A 16349-nucleotide genomic window follows, 5' to 3' on the forward strand; every position below is an offset into this window, starting at 1 on the left:
AAATCCCTCCATGAAGGTAAACTCACAAGGCAGGAGTTACATGCTTCCATAGGGAGCTGGGTAAATAAGGTAAATAAATTATGGTTGCTGTTAAAAAAAATAATGTAGATTTATAAAAATCTACACTTTTTTAGTGTGCTAAAAAAAGTTGCAAAATAAGACTTGTAGTACAATCCTATCCTTTTTTTTATTTTTAAAATAATGATTATGAGTCTATCATCTATTTATCTATCATCTGTCTATCGATGTTCATATGGGAAGAAAAAACAGTCTATGAAGATACATCCCAAACTGGGGAGTTGGACAAGGGATGAGAGGTAAAATGGACTTTCTCTTAATTCTCTTCCATAGTAGGAATTTTTCAAAATGAGCATTGTATTTTGTAGAGATAAAAATTAAAAAGGAAAAAGATGTAGATCTACGAACACTAGCATGAGATGTCTACTACATATTGTTAGGTGAAAGAAAGCAGGTTGCAGATAATACATAATGAATAATTCATCTTTTGTGACAAAAGAAAAGGACATCTGTGTATGTGCATAGATGTGTCCATATGTTTGCAAAAAGAGCAGCATGGACAACAGCACAGACTGTTCACAGCAGTTACCTCTGGAGACAGAACTTCTACTGTGATGTGTATATATTATTTTGAGGGAAAAATATTTTAAAACCTCCACTTTCCGCATCCATCGACCCCCCCAGGCAAAATGAGAGGTTTGAGTGGGTGACCAGCAAGGTATGTCCCTGGGTTTCTGAGCCGGTGAACTGGGGGTCAGGGAAGTGGAGAACTTACTGCCCCTGTCAAAAGCTCCAGCCCAGTGAACTGGAGGGTGTTCTTTTCGGCCACAGTGAGCTGAGGGATTACGATGAAGCTGAAGTTCACGATGAACGAGAAGATGTTGAACTTCAAAAGCCACCTCAGAAAGTTGAAATAGGAGAGGACGCTCGTTCCGAACTTGCCTCCGATGACCTTGAGAGTCTTCTGCCACAGGCTGATGGTATTGAGAGGTTCCGACAGGCTGCCCTTGGATCTCTGGTAAGCCTGGAGTCGGGATGCAAAGTGGGCGGCTTGATAGTCACTCAACAAACGTCTACTGAGCAGATACCCTAATAGCAAAAACAGCCGCCGTTTCTAAAGCACTACGGTGTGCCAGGACAGTGCTAAGCATATTTACAAATGGTATCTCATTCAATCCTCATGACTACCTTCTAAGGCGGTGCCATTATTAACTTCCCAGGTTTGCTGTTGAAGAAGGTGCCGCTCACGATGGCCAAGTTGGCCAACGCACACAGCCCACCTCGTTTCTTCACACTGCTCCGGACCCAATGGCTCTGGGCCATGAAATCACCTTGAATTTTGATTCCTCTTTCCCTTGGGTCCCCTCTCTCTTCAATCTCCTCCTTCCCTGTTTCCACCCTCTTGCTGTGCCCATTTTCCTGACTGCAGTAAAGGCCGACTTACCCGTGAAATGCAATGTAGACACTGAGCACAGCAATTGGGCTTGATGATACGATGGGACTGTTTACTTTTTTCTTTGTCGACTATTTTCCTGTGGACAAAAGCAGGAGAAGATGAGAGATACCAATGCTGTATTCCATTCATTCAAGAAATAGTCACTGAGCGCCTATGATGTGCCAGGCACGGTTCCAGGTGGTAAGAGAGCAATTCCCCTAGCTCATGGAGCCAATGTCCTCTTTGGAGGAGAAAGACAACAAATAAACATAATAATAAAATGGGTAAAATATAGCATATTAGAAGGTGATTTGTACCATTAGAAGGAAAAAGAAAACAACAGAGCAGGGTAAAGAGATGAGAAATAATGGTGGGGAGACAGTATTAAAATGTGAAATACAGTGATATCTGAGCATCACCCTGCTTAAAGGAGAGGAGAGATTGGTCGTATGGATAAGGCAATGTCCCAGGCATATGGAACGGCCAACATGAAGCCCCACGCAGGGGAAGAACAGCATGGAGGCCAGGCTGGAACGGAATGAGCAAAGGGAAAATAGGAGGATGTGAACGGTAACATGGGGAAGAGGGGTGTCCCTGTAAGTCAGTGGTTCTCAACCTGGGGCAGTGTTGCCCCCTAGGGGACAACTGACAATGCCTGGAGACTTTTTGGTTGTCAAACTGGGAGAGGGGTGGTCTGGCATCTACTGGGTAGAGACCAGTGATGCTGCTAAACACCCTGCAAGGAACAAGACAACCCCCGCAATGGCCCTACAATGTCAGTTGTACTGAGGTTGAGAAATCCTACTGTAAGGTCTTTGGTGCCCTTATTCCATGACAGAGGAGCCATGCAGAGTTTGAAATGGAAGAAAATTTTGAGAAAGACACAGTCACAGTTGGTGTCATTATCCTTCCATGAACTCACCGCATCAACTTTGTTCTGGTCCTTTCCTGGCTTTCTTTTGGTCCACCTCAAATACCCACTTCCACCTCCCTGTCTTTCAAAGCTCGGCTCAAATCTTCCCACCTCCTGTTTTGCCCCAGAAGGTTGGGGCAGACCAGACCTTTTCAGTTCTCCCCTTGCAATCTCCTTCCACCTTGATTGGGCCTGACTTTCTTTCTGCCACTCATGAGTTAATCGTTGACAAATCTCTGCCAGGTATTGAAATTTATCTTTTAAACCTCAGGAAAAACTAAATCCTTGAATCATTTCTTGGCAATTGTTGCATCCACTCTGCTAGTTTCTGCCAACTATTACAAATTGCAAAAAGAAAAAAGAAAAAGATTGAGGAACAATTAATGCTAACATCTGAAGGCTAAAACAGCCCTCACACTTGTTTTTGAATTTCTGGGCTTAGAAATCTCCTACAGTCGTCTTCTTCTTCTTCTTCTTCTTCTTTTTTTCAGTAAGCTTTTTATTTTAGAGTAGTTTGAGATTCACAGTAAAGGTGCAAAGGCATTACAGAGCCTTCCCATATACTACTCACTTTCCGTCGTAGGTTCATCAAAACTAAGAAACCAACGTTGGTACATTGCTATTACCTAAACTCCAGACTATTCAGATTTTACCATTTTTCCCACTGATGTCCATTTTCTATTCCAGAACCCCATCCAGACACCACATTGCATTTACTTGTCATGTCTCTTTAGAACCCTCTAGGCTATGATGGTTTCTCAGACTTTCCTTGTTTTTGATTACTTGGACAGTTTCAAGGAGTATTTTGTAGAATGTCCTTTGGTTGGGATTTGCCTGATGTTTTTCCCTGTTTTGACCAGGGTTAGGGGTTTTAGGAGAGAGTACCACAGAGGGGACATGTCCTTCTCATCACCTGGCTTATATTTGGGGGTATTAACCTGGAGCACCTGGCCGAGGCAGTGTTAGCCAGACTTCTCCAATGGAAAGTTACTCCCCTTCCTTTGGTACTCTACTCATTGGAAGCAAGACACCAAGCTCAGCCCACACTACAGCCAAGGGATGGGAATTAAGCCCCAGCTCCTAGAAAGAGGAGTACCTACATAGATTATTTGAAATCCTTCTGTAAGGAAGATTGGTTGCTTCTCTTGCATTTATTCATTTCTTATCTCTTTGAGATGGGGCAAAAGTAGAAAATTGAGGTTCATGTAAAATTTGGGAAACAAGAAAGTGCTTCCATCCATACCTAAGGTTCCTTTTCTCTTCCATGGTTCTTGGCTGGTTCCTGATGGCTTTAATTCTGTCTCTGGATGTCATGGTTATCAGAGATGCAATTAACTTTTGTCCTGCAGGGGTGGGGGAGAAAAATAAATGGAGTTTCATTTCTTTTTTCTTTAACAGAATCATAACATTTTAAAATACGGTGCTGAAGTGAGGGAGTATTTTTATAAGAGCACAAGGAAAGAAGAATAGGTGGACTTGGGGATCCCAAAGATCACAAAGGAAAACAACAAGAAGACATATATATGTGGTAAAGCTCAAAGCTACAGCCAATGATAATGGTCGCACTCTATTTCAATTCAGTATTTTTCTCTTTCCTGTGACAACAAAACATTTTGCAAAGCCAACAAGATCCTGCATGTTTGGTTAGCCTATCCCTTCGCTCTCACTTTAATATTCCACATTGCTTCCTTTTACCCCGGAACCCAGGCCAAGTGCTTTCTTTACATTCCTTGACTATTGTTATATGTTCTTCCACCTAACTGCAAGACCCGCTTCTCTTCTTCCACTAACTCACATTCACATTGTCAGTCAATGGTGGCAGATGCTGCTGGTCACCTACCCCAAAGTCACTCCCTCCTTGTTGGTGGAATCCCAATTGTGTTTAGCAATCTACCTCCTCTCTCACATGGCCCTGAGCTTCCTTGGGGGTGGGCCCATCTCCAGGCACGAGGAGCAGGTCTCAGTGAATCTAAGCCAATCCCTATAGTCCTGTCCCCGCCCCGTGCAGATGACTGGTTTCAGCACAAGCATCTGACACAGTGTTGGCCAATGTTTTCTGAGGGGTGGTCTGCTGAGAAGTTTCTTGGAAAAGCTTTCTTCCTTCTCCAAAAAAGCAAGAAGCAAGAAAAAGACAGATCGATCCTTCTTCCTCTGGATATTGTTGTGTCTGCACGTGATGCCTGGAACGCAGTCACCATCTAGTACCAGGAGGGAAGCCAGCTGGGGTCTGGCAGCTCAGTGACGTGCTGAAGGTGGCTGAGGTACAGAGAGAGCAGGCTGGCTCCTTGGGCGCAGCACTGAGCTAGAAACCCCATGAAGAACTACCACATTCATCTTAATGCTATGGCTGAGGTACAAAGGAACTCCCTCAAAGAGGGCCACCAAGTCACTCTGCTGGAGATGAGGAATTTGTGTCTCTCCTGAGCAGGAAGGGTGAGTAAATGGAGAGGAAGAAAGAGGAAGGAGGAAGAGGGGAAAACACAGAGAAGCAGGGAGACAGCAGCATGAGAAGTGATGCTTCAATCTTCTTCAGTAAAGGAGCTAAACCCACAAAACGCTTTGGTGTGAAGAGATTTTTCTCTTCTCCCAGAAAACTGTTAGACATTATGTCTGGAATATTATGGAGGTGAAACAGGAACAGCATCTCTGCTGGCATCAGGAGCAGAGAGGCTGGGACGTCTCAGCTAAGACCTGGTTTCCTGATGCACTTCGCAGCAAGAGGCGTCCTATCTATCTATGTTGCCTGAAGCCAAGAAGAGGAGGAATCTGACTAAAGTGGGACAGTCATGAATTTCTGAATTTCACGTCACTGAATTTCTCTGAGCCTCAATTTCCTTATCAAGCAAATGAAAGTGCCTGCCTCAAAGGTGCAGGGTGTGGGTAGTAAATAAGATTAGATGTGATGGATAATAAAAAGCAGGTGCATGAAATAAGCTAAGCTTGATCAAAGTAAGCTCTTGTTAGTAGGGAGTTCTCAAAGGGGTCCCTTTTTTCATCCTCAGGGTCCTTAGTTCACATACAAAACATTCCACATTACTAGATGTCTTAAAAGTAAAAAACCTGTGGACAACTTGGAGACCTTCTTGCCACCTCCCTAACTCCTCTTCTTCAGGGTTTTACTACCTTGAATGGTTTCATGTGAAGAACAGGGAGTGTCCACGCCCATGCATTCTGGGCTATGAAGGGTCTGAGAAATCGACTCATTCAAAGATGGTGAAAACCGTAACAACTGGTTGCCCTTTCTGTCATTCCTTTTGCCGAAAACCTGAGAGTCTGTCACGTCGATGTCAGATAGTGATGAAACCATGCTGAAGCTTGAGTTAACCAGTGCCTTTTCGTGACAAATCCGATTTGAGAATGGATGGCTTTGGACCCCAGATGGGACATTTTCAACCTCTATGACGATTTCATTCCCGTAGTCTTCAGACAGCATCTCTTGCCTCCTGAAAGCCTTGTTCTTCCCTGGGATGGGCTTCCAAAGCCCTCACACAGCAGTCACACCGGCATTGTGGGGACTCCCAGGGGAAAGTGACGGCAGTCACAAAGGGATGCACCATTCACATTTTTTTAAATGCCAGGGTGAGACCACCAAAGCCAGCCCCACACAAATCACACCATAACTCCCCGCATCTACCCCCAGAGGGATCTTCTCAGGAGGAGGGACAGAGAATTCTGTCTTGGTAGCTAGGCAAGAAATCAGAAACAGAATCTCCATTTAAGACAATGAGATTCTAGAAACAGAAAGAAGAGGTTCTTCAAAATGACTCATAATCAAAGGGCAAGATTTTCTTTTTAATTGAGTGCCACTGGCCTAGACTTATATTTTATATTTATAATCTTTACATGCCTATATAAATCCCGACAGGTTTATAGTGATACAGTTATCATCTCCTGCCTGTCTAGGGGGGTGGACACCACTATTGTCTGCCTCCAGTATCCATTCTCCTTTTTTCTCATATTAATACCAGAGAAGCTTCATTCCTCGCGTGGACACCATGCTCAGTTAAAATTCTCCCAGCTTCCTTTGTGGTTATGGGTGGACCCACCCATGGCCCAGTTTTAGCCAATGAAACATGTTGCTTCCAGGGATGCTCTTTAAAAGGTGACAGTTTGCCCTTCAACACTTCTCCTCCTTAACCATTTTGAAAACAAGGGGACGAACATTCACCTGCTAAGGACGGTGGAGGCAGGAATGCTGCACACAGAGGCTGATGAAGATCTGAACAGAGAGGTCTTGCTAGGTTTCCCCACTCAGCCTATTAGTATTAGATCACACCCTTTGTGTCCAGTCACATTTCTACATGATTGTCAATCATGCCTATCCAATGAGGTCTCCATAAAAGGCTCACTAGGACTGAGTTTGGGGAGCTCAGGGATAGCTGAACATGTGGGGGTTCCTGGAGGGTGGCATGCCTAGTGAGGGCAGGGAAACTCTGTACCCCTTCCCCATACCTCGCCCTATGCACCTCTGCAACTGTATCCTTCGTAACATCCTTTATAATAAACCACTGTTTCTTTCCTGAGTTCTGTGAGCTGCTCTAGCAAATTAATTGAACTCAAGGAGAGACTCATGGGAACCCTAACTTGAAGCCAGCAGGTCAGAAGTTCCAGAGGCCTTTCAACTGGTGTCTGAAGCAGGGGGCAGTCTGGTGGGACTGAGCCCTCCCGCTGTGGGACCTGACGCTGTCTCCAGGGAGTGTCAGAATTGAACTGGAGCGTGCCCAGCCAGTGTCCGCTGCAGAATTGCTTGCTTGCTCGGTGTGTGGGGAGAAACCTCCACATATTTGGTCACAGAAGTCTTCTGTGTTGATTGTTATTAAGTAAAAGAATAGAAAAAACACCGAGTGTGTGTTTTTTTCTGTACAGTCCCTAAGCCTCAGGTTGGCCAGACAGAGCAGTCTTACGAAGTTTCAAGGCTTTTCTTCTCCCTGACAGTTAAAGCCATTCTCTGCTCCAGTGGGAACCAAATGGAGAGTGCACTCATTTATATCCCCACAGTTTTCTCTCCCAAGTAGCAACATCTAACTCTTGGGAAAGCCATTTGCCTCCTTGAGAAAGCTCTTGAAGGATGTGGCAATGGCCATCGCACAGGCTCTTGGGATGGGAGGCGAGAGAGAGTTTTAAGTCATGGGGTCCCTCAGTGTGCATTATTGCATGGAGGACCCTATAGGTTTGTTCCTTGTTCACAGACTTGCTTGTGGCCCCAGCATTCCCTGGCTCACTCCTCTGTTGCTTCCTTTCCATGTTTTAGTCTCTGCCTCTGATCAGACCTTCCTCACTGTGCACAGTGATACTTAGAGAGCTTCCTAACTGATTTCAAAGCCTTCCGTCTTCCACCGGTCTGATTGCTTCCACACTGTACCATCATAATAATTGTATGATTATTGAGAAAATTCTGATCAATGCACCGTATCCCTACCAACACAGGCAGGTGACCTGGTCTCATCCCCTGTGGTAAAAATGATGGGTCCAAGTGTGAGCATATGTTCCAAGTAGGGCAGGTCAGAATCCTTCCCCAGCATTGATGGACAGACCCAGGGAGAAAGAAAGGCTTCCTAATGAGGTAGCCAAGATGAGGGCATGTGGGGGCCTGCGGACAAGGCCTGACTCCAACGGAGATGAGCAAGGTCAAGCTTTCAGAGGAGCTGAGTCAAGCAAAGATGAGAAATGGATGGAGAACAGGAGAGTCCAAGTGGCACTGGCTTCTGTAACTCATTCAACAAATTAGTCCAACAAATATCTCTAAAATACCTACTATGTGCCAGGCACTGTACTAGGTACAGGAAGGTTTCTACTTTCAGTTCTTTAAGTTTCCCCCATACCCTTCCCTCCACATGAGCCAATAAATTCCCTTTGGACCAGTACCCATATGAGTTAGGTTTCTGTCACTTACAACCAGAAGATTCCTAAGGAAGACACCCTGATACCCTTATGTCTAAAAGAAAACTCCATTGTGATAAATTAAGCAAGTACTGTATCAGTGACAGCACCAGAGGCCAAGAGGAAATGGCAATGGCTAGATTGCCTTGCACACCTTCCTTCTCCAATGTGGACTTTTTGGTCACTGTCTGTTAAGCCTTACCTTGGGGTGACTTGTGCCAATCACGTTCAGACATGGGTGGGTTTTCAAAATCATGGACAGGACTACTTTCACCTACATAAGCAGGGTTCACTGGAAGGAAGAGGAGGGAGATATTGCCAGTTAATCTCACCACACTAGATGTTACTGAGCGTGCAATAGTTACGATGTGTCAGTATTCATCAGTAATAGTCAGTAAGACTGAGACCTTGTCTGTGACGTTCTAACAGACCAATAATTAAGAACTTGGGTTACATGTCATGAGTTGTTCTAAAAAAAAAAAAAAAAAAAAACAAAAAAAAAACAACAAGAAGAAGAACTTTGGTGGAAAATAGGACAAAAATACAAAAATGATGCTGTTAAATATAATCAGCCTAGATCGATGGTCTTCATTTAATGATAATCCATAGTTAAAAATAATTGTTACATTGAGATCTGGGACACACCTATACATACAGAACTGAAAAACAAGTTTCACAAAACAATACTTTGCTTGACTATATAAACTGCACCATTATATACTCTTACTCTATTCCACTCTTTTCATTTTTAAAAATTTATTTCACAACTTGTTAATGAGTTAAACTCAGAGCTCGAAAAATACTTGTCTAGGTGAGTACAGAGGTTCCTTCCAGCTCTCGCATATTATGATGACACATGAATAAATTTGAAACATGGCATGATTTCCTCAGGCACAGAGTCTACTCTCGGCATTGTCACTACAGTGTCACATTTCAATATATTTTTATTCAACCCATGGTGAACATTAAACATAAACTCCTCAACAGAGAAAATGGACCACATTTTGATGAGGACTGTACACAGAATTACATTGCAGGAGGTTCTGGAACTTCTTGCCTGGGAATGATTCCCAGCTCTGTTACTTACTAACTGTGTGCCCCCAGGCATGTTACTTAACATCTCTGAGTTTCAATAGCATAGTCTACAAAATAGGGATAATAATAGGACCTTTGCATAAGCTTATTGGGGAAGTTGAATCAGTTAATACTTGCAAAGTGATTCAATAATCCTGGCACGTAATAAACTCTTAACATATATTAACCATTGTGGTATTGTGGAAGTATGGATATCACACTTCCCCCACCTCGGCCACCTCTGTTGATGGTGGGCTTGGTAATGTGACTTGCTTTTACCAATGGAGTATGGAGAAATTACTGTGTGCCTGTTCCAAGTCAAGACTTTTAAGGACACTATGTGTTTCTGCTTGCTTTTTCCAGCTTATGCCACAGGAAGAAAATGCCCTAGTAGCTCATTGGTCTAAGAAGGACACTAGACCTAAACAGAACTCATGACCAGAAGCCAAGACAGCCAAACTCAGCCTCCAGCCAAGCTCCAACCAATCCTGCAGATGTGTAAGTGAGAAATAAATGCTTGTTTATTGCATGACTCTGGGTTCAGGGACTTGTTTGTTATGCAGCACTCCTGTGACAATGGCTAACTGATACAACTCTGATAGCTGTTGCTATTAATTCTGTTAGCATTTCTCAAGTGCCTACTGTGTGCCAGGCACTGAGACACTAGGAAGAACACCTGGAGCCTTGGAGGATACATAGATTAACACAGATTCTTCTTAAGGAGTGAATAGTTTATCAGGATGGGGTGATGTGGGACAAGTGATTGCCAAAGGCTACAACCTTTGTGCTACAAAGGAGCCTAGAGAAGGAAGCCACATTTGATTTTTTTTTTTTTCCCGCCAAAGCATTTTAATTTCCAGTGTTTTACAGAGCCTGGTGGTCAGGAATCTGTTTGTCTTTGTCCTGATTTGACCCAATAGTAATACAGGGTAAATAAGAGGTCAGGCCTTGGGTCAGAGAGACTGGATTCGATCCTGGCTCTGTTAATTTAGTAGTTGGGTGACCTTGGGCGTGCTTCTTTCTGAGCCTGTTTTCCCATCTGTTAAAACAAGGAGAGCAGTGGTGCCTGCCTGAAAGCTGGTTGTACAGATTAAACAAGATAATAAAAGCAAAGTGCTTGGCAGTCCCCAGGGCATAGGAAACACTCCAAACTTGCTCGGCATTATTAGTTCCGCTAGCATTAGGGTAGGTCAGTGTCTCTCAATCTTTTTTCACTATCAGTCCCTTATAGCAGCGATCCCCAACCTTTTTGGCACCAGAGACTGTTTTCATGGAAGATAATTTTTCCACAGACTGGGGAGGTGGGGGGTGGTTTTGGGATGATTCAAGCGCATTACATTTATTGTGCACTTTATTTCTATTATTATTACATTGTAATATATAATGAAATAATTACACAACTCACCCTAGGTTGGGGACCCCTGCCCTATAGGGTCTTTTTAGACATTTTTTTTCATCATTGCCCTCCTCCATGAAATTCCAATACCACAGATAGACTGTGTATCCGTTTATGTACTATGTGTATCTGTGCTTTATACATAAAAAAAGAGTTAAGATTTTTTTTCTGGCCTTGCAAGAACAAATTTGCTTCCTTTGGGATTGCTATAGCACCCTACTGAGGCATGCATGGAATAAAGGTCTGGAATAGCCCTGGGCTGAACAGCTGATGTCTGCACTCCCAGATGAGTATTTTCTATGCCAATGTGTAACCATCAGTGCCTTTCATTAGCACCTGGCACTGCATCCTGTCCATCTTCTCCACCTTCTACAAAACATTCCCATGCACCCCCTCAAGGCCGATCAGTCCTCCACCGGCACCTCCAGTACCTGGATCCCTTATTCTCTTCTTGGCCCAACGCTCCCTCTCTTTTTTGCCCTTCACAGCCTCTAAATGCCTATAACATTGCCTGGATTTTTTTCTCTTGTACAATGAACTGGCTTCCCCTATGAGGCAACAAGTCCCTTTTTTCCTCCTGAAAGCTAAGAACTGTTTAGAATTTCCTTTGCTTCCCGGAGCTAAGCATCTTACCTTAACCCACAACAGATTAGGAGGACAACATGATGTTTCAAATATTAACAGTCTGCTTGCTAATTTCCTTTAGTCTTGATGTGCCACTTTGGTTTACCTATTTAGGCTCTAAGTAACCTGAGGACAGAGCTGCCTCTTACCCGCTTTGCCTTCCAGTCAGTTCTGAACACACAAATGCTGATCCTCTGGACACCTTTAGAACATGCTAAACTGAAGGTGGCTGCTGGCAGTCCACAAGTCATTTTGTTTGCCCAGCTCAGTGTTTTTAATTTGTGAAAATTATTTTGGAGCATGTAGACATCAAGAGTTTTCACATAAAAAAACAAATGTCTAGCTTCTTTTGAAAAATCTGAGGATCTCGCCACACTGAGCCCACATTCCCACATGACCACACCGGGCCAGACTGAACTTTAGCCACCTCAGGTGGGCACAGGACACACAGGTCCCCATTTCCCACACCTCTTACCTGGCCTTCTTTGATAATTGATGACAATTGGCTTCTCTAGACACTGAGTTCTCAACTCCTGTATCTAAGGAGGGTGTGTGTTGAGGGGGGGAAGGATGCACCAATTCTGCGATGACTCCTTATGATGACACCCTTACGTCCATGCAGTTTACCTCCCAGGATGTGATCCTCACATGACAAATGCTTACCATAGCCTTTTCCAGGCGCCCCTGGCAGAGAGTGCCCGTATGAATTTGTCATCTCCATGGATGTCATTTCTGTGTTTTCAGGGTCATCTTCAGTCTCTCTCCTACGAATGCCCAAGGGGCCACCATTCCTATGACGAAATGAAGGATGGACTGAAGATGTTCTGCTGAGCACCTTAAAATCCCAAAATGATGGATGACTATCCATCCAATAGTGTGGTAAGGACAGTCATTCATCCATTTATCCAACCGTCTACCCATCTATCCATCCATCCACCCACCCATCCATCCATTTATCCACCCATCCATCCATTTATCCATCCATCCATCCATCCATCCATCCATCTGCCCACCCATCCATTCCTCAAATGCTGACTAAATGCCAACCATGTGTTAGGCATGGGCTAGGGAGTGAAGACACTAAGGTGAAGACATGGGGTATCTACCCTTGAGAAGCTCCTGGTACAATCTGGTACAGCTTCTTAGACACAGCTATGAGCAATTATAACACAAGTGGAAACAGGTGAGGATGAGAAGACAGGCCCAAGGAGCTCACAGGAAGGAGAGAATTCCAGCTGAGAGTTGAAGGGGGAAATCTACATGGGAAAGAGACAACTGAGCAAGATTGGAAGGATACATTCACACATAATTAGGGGGAGAGCATTCCAAGGATAAAAAATAGCATAAATAAAGGTATATGGCCAGAAAGAGCTGAATATAAAAAGGAAATGTTATGAAAATCAATTAACCTAGAGCAATGGTTCTCAATTTAATATATACAGTATATACCAATTCCCAAGCTCTGTCCCAGACAATTAAATCAGAAGTTCTGAAGGGTTGGGCTCAGGAATCTGTATTATTTTTAAAGTTTCCCAGGTAACCAAGTAATTCTAAGGATCAGCCCAGGTCAACAACCACTGACATGAGCCGGGCACGGTGGCTCACGCCTGTAATCCTAGCACTCTGGGAGGCCGAGGTGGGTGGATTACTTGAGGTCAGGAGTTCGAGACCAGCCTGAGCAAGAGCAAGACCCCCGTCTCTACTAAAAAATAGAAAGAAATTATCTGGCCAACTAAAAATACATATAGAAAAAATTAGCCGGGCATGGTGGCACATGCCTATAGTCCCAGCTACTCGGGAGGCTGGGGCAGTAGGATCGCTTAAGCCCAGGAGTTTGAGGTTGCTGTGAGCTAGGCTGATGCCATGGCACTCACCCTAGCCCGGGCAACAGAGCTAGACTCTGTCTCAAAAAATAAAAAAAAAGAACCATTGACCTAGAGTATAGGGTCAAGGCAGAAAGGGGATAGGAGAGATAGGAGGAGGTCAATCAGGCATGTCTTTGGCCGGCATCTTACCTTAGTACAGTGTACCCTCATTCATAAATGTTCTACATGTGAAGTGGCATGGCCTTTCTCCCAAAGGTTAAAGATGAAAAGCAGAGGAGTGACAGGATCAAAGGTGTTTTTTGGAATGATGAATCAGGCAGTGGGAGACAAAACCAAGGAAGACATTTTTTTCCAGTCAAATTTGGCACTGGGGGGTTGTATACCAACTTTAGTGACACTAATGTTAGTAAGTTCTGATAACCCACTACCATCGGACCAGAGGAGGACATTTTTGACCTGGTCCTGTTAACCACAATATTTAGGTCCAAAAGGTATTTTGACTACTGCACACCCAAATCCCATATCCTTGTTTCTAGAGATAAGTACAAGCCATCAGTTTTTATCAAGTTCATAAATATTACTAGCAGAAATAGTCAATGCAAAATAAGACTCATATTGGTTAAAATTTCACATGGTAAAATTTGTTAGAGGTTAAACCAAAAAACTTACATAAGCATCACATCTTGTTGCAACATAAACATAGACAAACTTAACCCAGGAAAAATTAGATTTGATAGAACTAAGTCACCCAAACTAATGCTATCAATGTCCAGATTGTACCTGGTAAAAGTTGTCAAGGACCAAAAATTGACGGAAGATCAAAATCTTTCGGACAAAATTTTAAAAAATCCACAGAATCTGAACCAGGAAAAATTGGACTTAATGTTGAAAAATGGCCTTAAAAGAATACTGCCAATGGGGAAAACTATAATCAGTAAAATTTGAGGAAAATAACAATGCAGAAGATCAATGAATCAAATCTGCAATAAGGTATTTATGAAAAATAATTCTGACTACAAAAATTTCAGTAAAATAAAAATGAAAGTGGAAAAATCAGAAGTGGTGCAAAGATCTTGTATAAAAAACTGAGGAACTGAATTGACTTCATAGAGTGAGACCTTCAAAAATTTTCTTGATAAAAACTCATTGCTGTTGGTGTAATTCTGGTTAAAGTGTTTGGATTCACGACTATCAAGTGTTAACCATTACCCCACTGGCAAGGTAGCACAAGTCAAACCAGTGGGGCTGGGTGTGGTGGCTCACACCTGTACTCCCAGAACTTTGGGAGGCTGAGGCCGGAGGATCGCTTGAGTCCAGGAGTTCGAGACCAGCCTGGGCAACACAGTGAGACCTCGTCTCTACCCAAAAAAAAAAAAAAAAAAAAAAAACACCACCCAGTGGGGATCTAGATACCTTATAGGGATTGGTTTAGGAAGAAATGGAAAGCATGGTAAGGTGATCCAAGCAAGAGGTGATGAAAGATTAAGTTCAGGTAAGGACTTTAAGCCTTAGGCTGAGTCTATAGTGAGACTCATACAGGTAGGGTATGAGATCAGGTCATGGAAACCATCAGATGTGTCTCTAATCTAAACTGTACCAACCAAATTCCATTGGCTTGATGATTTGGCACTCAGCCCCCACTCACAGGGAAGGGATATACCTGAACTTACCCCCTGGTCATTCCTGTGGTCTCAGAAGAGCCATAATCATGACCATTCTCAGCATCTGGATAATCAGGTACTCCCCAAATGTCTGGAGAGTTCTGATCGTCCTTAGCACCTGGATAGTCTGGTTCCCCCAATAAGTGTGAAGAGTTAGGTTGATTTTTGGCACCTGGATAATCAGGCTCTCCCAGAGAGTCTGTGTATGGATTGATTCTGAAACCAGCATATTCTAGATTCCTTTTGGAGCCTGAATGGCTTGAATTGGTTCTGGGGCCAGGATGGTTAGAGTTGCTCTGAGTTCCAGGATAGTCTGGTTCTCGTGAGGAGCCAAGATAATCTGGATTCATTCTGGAGTCTGCATAGTTTCCTCTGCTTCTAGAATATGCAACATCAGGATTTCGTCGAGATCCAGAGGAGTCTGGCTGTCCGGATGAGCCTGGGTCGTGTGGATTACTCTGCAATTCAATATAATCTGGCTTTGGTAGAGATTCGTGGTAGTCTGGACTGATTCTAGAGGTTGCAGAGAATGGATGGTTCCCCGTGCTAGGATGGTCTGGATTACTCGGAGATCCAGGATAATCTGGCTCTGCCAGAGACACAGGATAGTCTGGACTCGTTCTGGAGCCTGCAGAGAATGGATTTCTCCTGGTGCTGGGGTGGTCTGGATTGTTAAGAGGAGCTGGAAAATCTGGATAATCCTGAGTTTTCAAATACCTCTGCATAGGGTTCTGAGACCCTGAGTAGTCTTGGTAACCTTGATCTTCCTCACTCCTGTTATTCCTGTAGTAAGCAGACATGCTGGTCCAAGTACAGATTCTTCACCACAGTATTAAAACATTCCTGCATTTGCAGTTACTCAGAAATACTTTTTTACTGCCTGAAAAACAAAAAGGAAAGAAAAAGTTGGATTTTTCCCCCCTTTCTTCCCTGCAGAGATTGCTGGTTATCTTCCAGTATCTGTGTACCTAACTGTGAAAGAAAGGCATCCTTTGCCTCCCCTACTCTCGGTCCAGGGTATGCAGGAAGGGCTGATTGCATTCCTGACCCACTCCCGGATGGTCACATGACTCAGGCCTGGCCAATCAGTGTTCCCCATCCTCCTGACCTATGATGCTGTAAAATGAAAGTGGTTAGGAACCAGCCCTTGGCATAAAGTGGAACTAGGTTTGGTTTCCATTTGCTGGCTGTGTGGACTTGGGCAAGTCACTTAACCTCTCTGAGTCTGTTTCTTCACCCCTACAATAGTGAAAACAATATCTTATAGGGTTGTGGTAAGGAATGCATGAGATAAGGCATGTAGAGCAGCCAGCATCAAGAAAGCAACCACTGAATGAAATCTATTATTTACCACCGTTTTTATTTATGTATAATGTAACCCCTGGTGACTATCAAAACAGGAGTCAGCGGACAATAAAAATCATGCACTCAACCAGGGCATGATTAAAGAAATAGGAAATGGCCAGGCATGGTGGTGCATTCCTATAGTCCCAGCTACTCAGGAGGCTGAGGCAGGAGGATG

The 16349-nt window shown here is 43.7% G+C and overlaps 1 protein-coding gene across 1 annotated transcript in view; it reads right to left on the reverse strand.

The window, feature by feature from the left end:
• TMC5 (transmembrane channel like 5) overlaps window positions 1-15627 on the reverse strand; it is a 43974-nt gene extending 28347 nt beyond the window's left edge. Inside the window, 6 exon segments of the mRNA XM_069486014.1 lie at window positions 794-1042; window positions 1463-1550; window positions 3610-3709; window positions 8449-8538; window positions 12004-12175; window positions 14833-15627. Coding sequence (XP_069342115.1) covers window positions 794-1042; window positions 1463-1550; window positions 3610-3709; window positions 8449-8538; window positions 12004-12175; window positions 14833-15627 — 1494 coding nt within the window.
• Window positions 15628-16349: the final 722 nt, after the last annotated feature.

Source organism: Eulemur rufifrons, chromosome 14, assembly GCF_041146395.1.
Source record: "Eulemur rufifrons isolate Redbay chromosome 14, OSU_ERuf_1, whole genome shotgun sequence".
Lineage (NCBI taxonomy): Eukaryota > Metazoa > Chordata > Mammalia > Primates > Lemuridae > Eulemur > Eulemur rufifrons.